The 13,336-nt window shown below is 40.5% G+C and overlaps 1 protein-coding gene across 1 annotated transcript in view; it reads right to left on the minus strand.

The window, feature by feature from the left end:
• LOC133615303 (solute carrier family 41 member 1-like) overlaps positions 1-13,336 on the minus strand; it is a 70,528-nt gene that overhangs the window by 30,466 nt on the left and 26,726 nt on the right. Inside the window, exon 3 of the mRNA XM_072912939.1 lies at positions 1,441-1,548. Coding sequence (XP_072769040.1) covers positions 1,441-1,548 — 108 coding nt within the window. The remainder of the gene's footprint in view (positions 1-1,440; positions 1,549-13,336) is intronic.

Here is a 13,336-nt window from a genome sequence, read left to right on the forward strand (position 1 = left end):
CCACCTCAACCGTCGCACAGAGAGAGTTAGAGAGGGGGGGGTTGATGTGTGAGGGAGCAGGCTTGGGGTAGGGGCGGGGTTTGGTGGTAGCAGGGGTGTATAATGTATCCCCGAAAAGAGTTAGGGCTGCATGGGATTCTGGGTGTTTGTTCTGTTGTGTTTATGTTGTGTTAAGGTGCAGATGTTCTCCCGAAATGTGTTTGTCATTCTTGTTTGGTTTTGGTTCAAGGTGTGGCGCATTATTAGTAAGAGTGTTAAAGTTGTTTTATATGGTCACCGTCAGTGTAACCTGTGTGGCTGTTGACCAAGTATGCCTTGCTGTCACGTACGTGTGCAAGCAGAAGATGTATATTGTATAACAATTGTTAGGCTGGCACGCTGTTAATACAGATTGTAGAGGGCGCGGAATGTTGTACCATCATAGCACGCCCTTATTATATCTGTAAGGGTGAAAATAGGTGAATATTGTTTTCTGCGAGAGGCACTGAAATCCGGAAGTCTCACGGGAAAATTGGGGGGGGTTCAGCAAGTAAGCTGCTGAGCCGCATCAGAGTGATCAAAGAGCCGCATGCGGCTCCGGAGCCGCGGGTTGCCGACCCCTGCCCTAGGGTAAACTGGGTAACACATGGCACACTGACAAAGCTTAACCTATTGTTACTATAACAATCTACAAGGTTAATATAGGTTGCTTCTCTTTCTTCCCCTCCATTTTTCTGCATTCTTTTGTATCTCTAGTTATCGTTACATATATGTATTGGTTCATTTGAACAACTGTATTGTTGATAATAGAGGTAAATTATTGGTATTGTTAATTATCAATAGTGCTATTTCTATTGGTATTTGTATTGATCCATTTGTAGTGTAATAATGCTCATTGTCATTTCTGTATTATTATTTATTTCACTAACTGCTTCTTTGCTATCACTTTTACCATCATATTTGTACATATCCTATTTGCTGATGTTGCTCTATTGTTGTTGTTGTTGTTTTTGTCTCTAATTTCCCCCTCCGTCTTATTTTTTTCTCTTTCTATCCCCTCCTGCTGCGGCCCGGCTGCACCAAATGCTAATATAAATACATTTAATAAAGTCAAATACAAATAAGGCAACAAGAGTATCCCACACTTCTCTTTTGTAAAGTAAATGTGAACAGCCGATATGGGCATCTACATCTACTATATGATTTGCCTGAGAAGCTGGACCGGACAAAAAAATAAATAAAAATAAATAAATAAATAAATAAAAATAAATAAAAATAAATAAAAATAAATAAAAATAAATAAAAATAAATAAAAATTAATTAATTAATTTAAAAATTTAAAAACGTTTTGTGGCTCCACACTAATTGTATATAGTGGAAGAGGAGGCAAACGGTCTTTTTTATGAGTAAAGGTTACCGACCCTTGATCTAGCAGGTACAAATACTGGGTGTCAATCTTACAGCAGTGGAGAGGCGGGCAGCTAAGGTCATCTCCAGGTTTCCTTTGAGTCCGACCAGCGCAGGTACCAGGATAAACACCTCTGTGATCACCTTGAACACATCCCAGTGCTGAAAGGCAAATAGAAGACATTCTTAGACACTAACATACCTGCCAACTTTTGAAATCAAAAAAACCTAGTAGCCAGGGTCCAGGGGCCGCAGGCCCTGGTAGGTCCAGGACAAAGTCCTGGTGGGGGGTTCGACGCAAAATGATTATTAGCATTCAGACAGGTTAAAATGTTGCTAAAACCATCACTGTCTGGGCGACGAAAAACGTTGAAAGTTTTCCACTTGTATCGCTAGCAACGGCATTAGACTTGTGTTTTTTTGTCCCAACGTGGTCTTTTACATCGCTAATTCCTCCGTGTCCGATCGAAAAATCTTGTCTGCACAAGGTGCAATTCGCGTAGTTTTCACCCTTTTTGGAACGGATAATTATTCCCGGATAGGCTTTTGAATATTCTTCACGGAATGACTGCAGTTTTCTTTTCGGTTTAAGACTCGTTTGCGATTTTTCTCCGGCTGATTCCATGATCGTTCGCTCGTTTGGGAACAATGGCAACTGTATGGCGTCACATTAGTGCCAAAAATCCGAGCGCATAAAAACTGTTATCGCGCGCTGATTTTCCACTTCGTGCGCACGCGCGCGACACCATTTTGTGCGCGCGTGGTGCCTTTCTGCGCGCGTGGTGCCTTTCTGCACGCGCGCGACGCCTTTCTGCGCGCTCTCTGTGTACTCCTGGCATCTCTCCTCGCGCTGTCATGTTTCTTTTTGGCACTTTGGGGGCGGGTATGCTTAGACGGCCCCTCCTTTCTGATTGGCTGTGAGCATTTTTCATATGACCAATCATTCTGCAGCGTAGCAACGTTGTAGCCATCTTACCTCGGACATCTAGCCTCAATCATTACATTGATGTCAATGGTACATGTACTACTTAAATTACCATAACTTGCTCGATTTTCGACCAATTTACAAACGGTTTGCCTTGTTACAAATCTTATTACATGTAGATATGACATAGGATGCTGTACCTGTTGAAATGACCTCTTTCGCTTTAAAAAAAAAAAAAGACTTACCGTATTTTCCGCACTATAAGGCGCACCTAAAAACCACACATTTTCTCAAAAGCTGACAGTGCGCCTTATAACCCGGTGCGCTTTATTACGATTCATTTTCATAAAGTTTCGATCTCGCAACTTCGGTAAACAGCCGCCATCTTTTTTCCCGGTAGAACAGGAAGTGCTTCTTCTTCTACGCAAGCAACCGCCAAGGAAAGCACCCGCCCCCATAGAACAGGAAGCGCTTCTTCTTCTACTGTAAGCAACCACCCGCCCCCGGAAGAAGAAGAAAAAACGCGCGGATATCACCGTACGTTTCATTTCCTGTTTACATCTGTAAAGACCACAAAATGGCTCCTACTAAGCGACAAGGATCCGGTTCATAAAAAGACGCAATCTCTCCATCCGCACACGGATTACTACCGTATTTCACAGCAACTGATATTCCTGTGAACCGCACTGTGGAACGGGAGCACGTACGGTGAATATTCGCACCACAGGGAATGAGAAGTCATCCTTCACTGTGGTTCTAGCTTGCCATGCTAACTTCCACCCATGGTGATATTCAAAAGGAAGACTTTGCCAAAAGAGACCTTTCCAGCCGGCGTCATCATAAAAGCTAACTCGAAGGGATGGATGGATGAAGAAAAGATGAGCGAGTGGTTAAGGGAAGTTTACGCGAAGAGGCCGGGTGGCTTTTTTCACACAGCTCCGAAGGCGAACACACCTTCACTAAGACGGGCAGACAGCGCCGGACGACATACGCCAACATTTGCCAGTGGATCGTAAATGCCTGGGCAGATATTTCGGTCACAACTGTGGTCCGAGCTTTCCGGAAGGCAGGATTCACAGAACTACTGGACAACAACAGCGACACTGACTCCGATGACTTCGACGAGACGGAACCGGCCATTTTGGATCCCACGCTTGCGCAACTTTTCAATTCGGACACCGAAGACGAAGAATTCGAAGGATTTACGAATGAAGAATAACTTCAGAAGGTGAGCGCTATGTTTATTTTGTGTGTTGTGACATTAACGTTCGAGCAACATTATGTTGCTATTGCTCTACACCATTTTGAATTTTACTATGTTTGTGATTGCACATTTGCGTACATTTTGGGACAGAGTTGTTAGAACGCTGGTTTTCAATATATTATTAAAGTTTGACTGAACTATCTGACTGTTTTTTTGACATTCCCTTTAGCGCAGCGTAGGCGCGCCTTATAATCCGGGGCGGCTTATTGGTGGACAAAGTTATGAAATATGTAATTCATTGAAGGTGCGGCTAATAATCCGGTGCGCCTTATATTGCGGAAAATACGGTAATTGTGCAACATAGTTGTGTAGGGTCAGTGTTAGTCAGTTCTCTGATTATTTTAAACTGTTTCAGAATACATTATTAAAAGCTATTTTTAACATTTTAAAAACAAAATTCAAAGATTATTTCATTAATTTTATGGCTGAATCAAAAGAAATTCCATAAATTAGAAAACAAATGTTCAAGAAGAAGTGAAAATATAAAATAATGTTATTGCTGGTGGACCAGTTCTGGCTGAAAGATGTGATTATGGTGTTTGTTGTCTTATTATTTATTTGGGTCACATTTTGTATTACCCTGTATTGTGTTTATGTGGTATGAAATAACCTTCATCAGCGCGCGACATTTTTTTTATCCACTTCTTCCTCCGTAAATCTTGATACATATTGACGATGACCCGCCCTGCTATACTTCTGATTGGCTCTGAGCATTTTTCAGCGTTTTTCGCCTGACCAATCAGAAAGGAGGGGTCGTATAAGCATACCCGCCCCCAAAGTGCCAAAAAGAAACATGACAGCGCGAGGAGATATGCCAGGAGTACACAGAGAGCGCGCAGAAAGGCACCGCGCGCGCGCTAAAAGGCACCACGCGCGCGCAATATGGTGTCGCGCGCGCGCACGAAGTGGAGAATCAGCACGCGATAACAGTTTTTATGCGCTCGGATTTTTGGCACTAATATGACGCCATACAACTGGTGCCTCGTGCTTGGCAGCGGTGCTATAAATAGCCTCGCGCATGGCATTCGGAATGGCTCGATAGGAAGTTACGGGAAGCAGTGTCGATTGTCATTGTTGTTACGCGATTTCGTGAATAAAACTTTTTAAAAAATATATTTTTTTAATTAATGAAAAAAACGTATTTTTTATCACTGCAACCGTAACCCGGAATAGGTTGATGAAAACCGTACTAATTACGGGAAAACCGGAGTAGTTGGCAGGTATGCACTAACATGACTAATCCTCCTTTTAAAAAAAGAGATATCCATTCAAGATGTACCCCATGAACCGTTCCGATGTGTTAAATAAGCACATTATATATTCCAGACTAACCCACAAGCCTACTTTTCCCTCATTCCACGCCGGGAGACGGTTCACTGGGTGCACAGGACGTACAGCTTGAGAGCCCGCCTTCGCTTTCTGACTACAAGTCTACTTGGCGGGTCCATGGGGTTTAGAGCTTTAAATAGATTCACATAGAACGGTGGAAGGCAGCTGCTGGGAGACAAGTGATGCGGCGGTTAGGTGGAGGGAGGATGGGGATGATGCGAGGAAATAATAATGTATCCGATGCAAAAGTGTTCATGGAAGCTGATACATACAAACTGCATAATTCTATATAGGAAGGAGACAGGTTGCTCTATTTTTAACTTGATTTACTCTAATCGGGTGTCAATTTGTCAAACCTTGTATCCATTTGGCAACCAAACTTATTGGCCCGCAAACAGAGGGAAATTGAAAGTTATTTATGTTTTAGACACAACTTGGAGAGACATTTAAAATGCAAGTCCATAGTCTAAAGGGGTGCACAGAAAATGTATTCACAATCCGAGTGCTGATTCTAAATAGATTCATCATTTTCAAAAAACGTTCAATAAATATATATATACATACAGGCCTGGTCAAAAGTTTACATACACGTGTAAAGAACATCATGTCATGGCTGTCTGGAGTTTCCAATAATTTCTACAACTTTTATTTTTTTGTGATAGAGTGATTGGAGCACATACTTGTCAGATGAAACAACAATTGAGCTGTTTGGCCACAATACCCAGCAATATGTTTGGAGGAGAAAAGGTGAGGCCTTTAATCCCAGGAACACCATTCCTACCGTCAAGCATGGTGGTGGTAGTATTATGCTCTGGGCCTGTTTTGCTGCCAATGGAACTGGTGCTTTACAGAGAGTAAATAGGACAATGAAAAAGGAGGATTACCTCCAAATTCTTCAGGACAAGCTAAAATCATCGGCCCGGAGGTTGGGTCTTGGGCGCAGTTGGGTGTTCCAACAGGACAATGACACCAAACTAGGGATTTCCCCACCCGATATTTGGATCGGATCGGCTGCCGATATTTGCCAAAAATTGCGTATCGGCAAGGCATGGGAAAATGCCGATCCAGATCCAGTTTAAAAAAAAACTCCGGTCCGTGTTTTCCAACGCACCGATTTAAATAATACATTCCACTTTTCTGCTGCTCCGTAATTTCCGTTCCGCATTTTCCAGCACACCTTCAACACATCCACAATTCTCACGCAGTTGCTTTTAGCTGCTGGCATTACACGACAGGCTCTTCTCACTCTTTCCTGTGTCTCCCTCTCACAGACAGCAAGCGCACCTTCTTACACACGTCACATACTGTCACGTCATACGTCACATACGTATACGTCCTCTCCCAGCAGAGAGCGAGGTAGCGGCATGACTAACGTTAGCTGTGATGCTAGCGCAGCCGCTAAGGTGCGCGCCTGCTCAAGCGTCCTCTGCGCACGGCAAATCTATGCCACGCACAAAATCAAATAAAAAAATAAGCGCATAACAATTTTCGACACACGGACACGACAGAGACAACAGTTTTCGTCATCATTGTTCAAATATTGTGACGTCTGTCGAGACGCTTATCTCCATTCGGTGCCACACGTCCACACCATCAAAATGGCGAGGCAAAAATGTCCACATCAACACCGTATGAAAAAATTAGTGATTTTTTTAGTTGTGATTTCCTTTTCTGCATGAAAGTTTAAAAGTAGCATATATTAATGCAGTATGAAGAAGAATGTTTTAATGTAGACATGCAAGCCTTGAAAGAGAATTTTGAAAATCAAGACTACATTTCCTGCAAATGGGTGCATTTCTACCCTATATTTTAACTTTAGATTTATTCTCATATCAAACTCTTTTGGCTGTCTTTTTGACACTTACATCCGGCGCCCCCCTCCACACCCTGGATTATAAATAATGTAAATAATTCAATGTGATTATCTTGTGTGATGACTGTATTATGATGATAGTATATATCTGTATCATGAATCAATTTAAGTGGACCCCGACTTAAACAAGTGGAAAAACTTATTGGGGTGTTACCATTTAGTGGTCAATTGTACGGAATATGTACTTCACTGTGCAACCTACTAATAAAAGTCTCAATCAATCAATCAAAACACATAGAATCATCATACTGCTGTGATTATATGCATCAAGTGTTCATTCAAGGCTAAGGCAAAATATCGAGATATATATCGTGTATCGCAATATGGCCTTAAAATATCGCAATATTAAAAAAAGGCCACATCGCCCAGCCCTAGTTCAATGATGCCATTTCTGTTTGTAATGTATAATTGTGTCTATTTTGTGTTTATCCTTGAATAAACAGGTCAGTTTCTTGTTACCAACCATTGTGTATTATTCAAACTCCCCTAATTCAGCTGGCTAGTTGTTATCAAGAGTACTAAAACCCTTTTCAACATGATTCTGACAACTAAGTAGGCTAAATAACTTTAAACTTTAATACATGCTCGGTTAGGCCAGTATCGGTCAGTATCGGTATCGGTCAGTATCGGTATCAGATCGGAAATGCAAAAACAATATCGGTATCGGATCGGAAATGCAAAAACTTGGATCGGGACATCCCTATCCCAAACGCACGTCAAAAGTGCTAAAGGAATGGCTAAATCAGGCTAGAATGAAGGTTTTAGAATGGCCTTCCCAAAGTCCTGACTTAAACGTGTGGACAATGCTGAAGAAACAAGTCCATGTCAGAAAACCAACACATTTAGCTGAACTGCAGCAATTTTGTCAAGAGGAGTGGTCAAAAAATTCAAGCAGAAGCTTGTGGATGGCTACCAAAAACGCATTATTCCAGCAAAACAAGCCAAGGGACATGTAAGCAAATATTAACATTGCTGTATGTATACTTTTGACCCTCACATTTTCAGTAGACCCATAATAAATTCACAAAAGAAGCAAACTTCATGAATGTTTTTTGTGACCAACAAGTATGTGCTCCAATCACTCTATCACAAAACAATAAGAGTTGTAGAAATGATTGGAAACTCAAGACTGCCATGACATGATGTTCTTTACAAGTGTATGTACACTTTTGATCGCGACTGGACACACCTTCTCATTCACAACACACCTGATGGTCCTAACCCACCTATAAAGTAAGAAATTCCACTAATCAATCTTGTTTAAGGCATACCTGTGAAGTGAAAACCATTTTAGGTGACTACCTCTTGAAGCTCATGGAGAGAATGCCAAGAGTGTGCAAAGCAGTAATCAGAGCAAAGCGTAGCTATTTTGAACAAACTACAACATAAAACATGTTTTCAGTTATTTTACCTTTTTTTGTTAAGTACATAACTCCATATGTGTTCATTCATAGTTTTGATGTGACAATCTACAATGTAAATAGTCATGAAAATAAAGAAAACATATTGAATGAGAAGGAGTGTCCAAACTTTTGGCCTGCACTGTATAAATTAATCTATTTTTAAAAACGTTTTTAGGCATATCTTCAGCTTTTCCAACCTGTAACCTGCTTTGAAAAAGTTGTATTATAATCATTAAACCAAATAATACTGTACATTGCGAGAATCGGTTTAAATTGAGAACGGTATTGAATTGAGAATTGATTCTAAATCAAATCGCCACCCTAGGAATCGGAATCGGATCAAATTGTTAGGTGCCTAACGATTCACATCCCTAATGGTTTTGATTCATAATTAGGTCGTATAAATGCGAATCATTCTGGCCAATAGAAAAGATGCCAGAGGTCACTGAATGCATCATGAGGCTTGAATAATGCACGTCACACAAGGGATGGGAACCGGTAGGGCGACCGCGAGGTTATCTCGGGACATGGTCCACCTGTGCAGCAATATTGCTGCTCCCACTGATGCTGGTAAAGAGCCAATAATTTAACTCCAGACACTATCTGCATACTTGCCAACCCTCCCGAATTTTCCGGGAGACTCCCGAAATTCAGCGCCTCTCCCGAAAACCTCCCGGGACAAATATTCTCCCGAAAATCTCCCGATTTTCAGCCGGAGCTGGAAGCCACGCCCCCTCCAGCTCCATGCGGACCTGAGTGAGGACAGCCTTTTTTCACGACGGGAGGACAACAGGGTGACAAGAACTAAATCATCCAGACTAGAGATAAATTGTATTTTTATGTTTATCTTACCTAAAAATAAATATATTTATTAATTAAAAAAATAAATAAATAAATTTTTACTATATTTTGCTAAAAACATCAAAATTAATTGTATTTTTCTTTGTATTTTTTCCTGACTCCTTATTACATCCAGCCATAGAATTATACATTAAAATAAACATATTTTAAATAATTGATTTTAAATTATCATAATAATTCATTTAAAATTACCACATTTAATTATTAAAATAATTGCTTGTTTATCAACAACTTTAGCATATTATTCATTACATTTTGAAACTCTCAGAAGCCAAGTTATGTTATATTCCTTAAGATTTATTTATGCAAGTTTGAAGTATCAATTATCCAAACACAGTTTTGTTTGCATATTTTCAGGATGTAGATATCTATATCTATATATATATATATATTAGAGATGCGCGGTTTGCGGGCACAACCGCGGAGTCCGCGGATTATCCGCGGATCGGGCGGATGAAATTTAAAAAAATTAGATTTTATCCGCGGGTCGGGTCGGGTCGGGTGGTTGAAATAAAAAAAAAATTAGATTTTAAATAGATTCAGGCGGGTGGCAGTTAAACCAATTGGGAAATATATATACATAGTTAAATGTTGTTACCCACATACGAAAAACGAGCAGGCACCTGCAGCATATGCCACAACAGAAGAAAAAAAAAAAAAGAGATGGGCACTTTTACGGAGCGGAGAAGGGACGCCTCGCCGGGTTCCGGGACCGAGGCCCCTTCCCCCGAGAGGGCCCCACCGGGAGCCGTAGCTGAGGCGATCCGCGAGAAGGGCCCGACGCACGTCCAGGGTCACCACCGCGCCCACCGCACCGACACCCCGCCTCGTCCGCCGCGGCCGGCGTCACGCGCAGCAGGTAAGCAGCTTACCTGCCCGCCACCCCCGTGGCCGGGGGCTCGTAACAGGGGTCACTCTGCGCGCTCCGCCCGCGCAGCTTACCTGCCCGCCACCCCTGTTGCCGGGGGCGCGTAACAGGGGTCACTCCGCGCGCAGTGCGCTCACGAAAGGGGTGGGGCTCACCCTGGTTGATATAGACAGCAGCGAGATGCGCTTGGAGGTGCGCTCAGCGCGGCTCCCATATGATTGCGCACTGGTGTGCGTCTGGGTCGTGACAGCGTGGCACGCGAATGTCTGTGCTGCATTGGATCAGTCTCCTTTCTTTAACAGGCAAAAGCTTTATAACCTCACTAATGCCTTGCATCGTCTATATTAGATATATAACAACGGGCGGGTGCGGGCGGGTGCGGTTCTGATCAAATGTTACATCGGGTGGATGGCGGATGGTTGACGACTTTCTGATGCGGTTGCGGATGAAATAATTGCCTATCCGCGCATCTCTAATATCTATATATATATATATATATATATATATATATATCTATATATATATATATATATATATATATATATATATATATACAGTTTTGTTTGCATATTTTCAGGATGTAGATATCTATTTATATATATATATATATATATATATATATATATATATATATATATATATATATATATATATATATAAATATGCAAACACAACTGTGTTTGGATAATTGATACTTCAAACTTGCATAAATAAATCTTAAGGAATATTACTTGGCTTCTGAGAGTTTCAAAATGTAATGAATAAAATGCTAAAGTTGTTGATAAACAAGCAATTATTTTAATAATTAAATATGGTCATTTTAAATGAATTATTATGATAATATATATATATATATATATATATATATATATATATATATATATATATATATATATATATATATATATATATGTATGAAATACTTGACTTTGTGAATTCTAGCTGTCAATATACTCCTCCCCTCTGGACCCCGCCCCCAACCACGCCCCGCCCCACCACCGACCACGCCCCCACCCCCCACCTCCCGAAATCGGAGGTCTCAAGGTTGGCAAGTATGGCTATCTGTCACAGATCAACGTCTGTCAATATTGGTATTAACCGTACCAGAGATCATTGCTGCTGCTGAATTTCAACTGGTCTAATCAATCACTTTGATGTTGAGCTTCATCCATGCATTGGATGGAGATCAGAAAAATACGTAATCTTTCAATTAATCAAAATATTTTTTATTTCTGTGTTATTTTTTCTGTAATCCATCGTTATTACATTAAACTATCCTTAGGAAATCCAACAAATACTGCTTGTTTTTATTAAAAAGCTTTAGCCAGGTAGTTGGAAAATGTTTACCCATCTCAGGTGTGGTAACGAATAATGACTATTAACTACATATACTGTAGATAAAATATGATTTTTTTTTTCAGTACAGCGGTGCATTGGTTTTTGATTTTTTCGTAGGATTTGTTGTTTGACAAAAATGTTTGCCAAACCCGTTGTTTATTACGGGTAATTTCACATCTTTTATGTTTTTGTTTTACCTATTGAGTACAACTGCACAATAATCCACAAAGGTGCGAATGCCAGCACTTTGATAAAGACGGTGAGAAACACTACCGAATTCAAGAAATAACTCTAAGCAAAGTACGAAGTACTCCTTACTCTCCACTCCTCTCTCATCGCCAACAAGAGTCTTTTTTAAATGGAGTTTGATTGCTAAATAACCGAACACAGGGCCAAAGAAAGTTGCTAGTGCCAGCACTTTGATAAAGAAGGTAGAAAGAACTCTTAGCAAAGTACAAAGTAGGGATGTCCCGATCCGATATTTGGATCGGATCGGCTGCCGATATTTGCCAAAAATTGCGTATCGGCAAGGCATGGGAAAATGCCGATCCAGATCCAGTTTAAAAAAAACCTCCGGTCCGTGTTTTCCAACGCACCGATTTAAATAATACATTCCACTTTTCTGCTGCTCCCTAATTTCCGTTACGCATTTTCCAGCACACCTTCAACACATCCACAGGTCTGTGAATTCTCACGCAGTTGCTTTTAGCTGCTGGCATTACACGACAGGCTCTTCTCACTCTTTCCTGTGTCTCCCGTGCAGCCGTGCGAGCAACGCTCCCTCTAAGGTGCTCGCCTGTGCAATTGCGCACTGTTTAAGCGTCCTCTGCGCATAGCAAATCTATGCCACGCACAAAATCAAATAAAAAAATAAGCGCATAACAATTTTCGACACACGGACACGACAGAGAAAACAGTTTTCGTCATCATTGTTCAAATATTGTGACGTCTGTCGAGACGCTTATCTCCATTCGGTGCCACACGTCCACACCATCAAAATGCCGAGGCAAAAATTTCCACATCAACACCGTATGAAAAAATTTGTGATTTTTTTTAGTTGTGATTTCCTTCTCTGCATGAAAGTTTAAAAGTAGCATATATTAATGCAGTATGAAGAAGAATGTTTTAATGTAGACATGCAAGCCTTGAAAGAAAATGTTGAAAATCAAGACTACATTTCCTGCAAATGGGTGCATTTCTACCCTATATTTTAACTTTAGATTTATTCTCATATCAAACTCTTTTGGCTGTCTTTTTGACACTTACATCCGGCGCCCCCCTCCACACCCTGGATTATAAATAATGTAAATAATTCAATGTGATTATCTTGTGTGATGACTGTATTATGATGATAGTATATATCTGATAGTATATATCTGTATCATGAATCAATTTAAGTGGACAAGTTGAAAAACTTATTCGGGTGTTACCATTTAGTGGTCAATTGTACGGAATATGTACTTCACTGTGCAACCTATTAATAAAAGTCTCAATCAATCAATCAAAACACATAGAATCATCATACTGCTGTGATTATATGCATCAAGTGTTTATTCAAGGCTAAGGCAAAATATCGAGAATTATATTGTGTATCGCAATATGGCCTTAAAATATCGCAATATTAAAAAAAGGCCATATCGCCCAGCCCTAGTTCAATGATGCCATTTCTGTTTGTCATGTATAATTTTGTCTATCTTGTGTTTATCCTTGAATAAACAGGTCACATACCTGCCAACTTTTGAAATCAGAAAAACCTAGTAGCCAGGGTCCAGGGGCCGCAGGCCCCGGTAGGTCCAGGACAAAGTCCTGGTGGGGGGTTCAGGCTTCGCCCCCCGACGCAAAATGACTATTAGCATTCAGACAGGTTAAAATGTTGCTAAAACCATCACTTTTCTATCAGTCACAGTGACTTTTCAAAACAAAAATATTACAGCAAAAATCATATGGGTTGATTGACATGTTTATTCTGTAAGCTAACTTCAATAGTTTGAAATTATTTTGACAGTTAATGCCAGTTATCCTGTCAACCTTTCACAAGACTTCAATTTGTTAATTGAAAGTATAAACACTTTTTACAGTAAACAAATGG

This window comes from Nerophis lumbriciformis, linkage group LG01 (assembly GCF_033978685.3).
Source record: "Nerophis lumbriciformis linkage group LG01, RoL_Nlum_v2.1, whole genome shotgun sequence".
Taxonomy (NCBI): Eukaryota; Metazoa; Chordata; class Actinopteri; order Syngnathiformes; family Syngnathidae; genus Nerophis; species Nerophis lumbriciformis.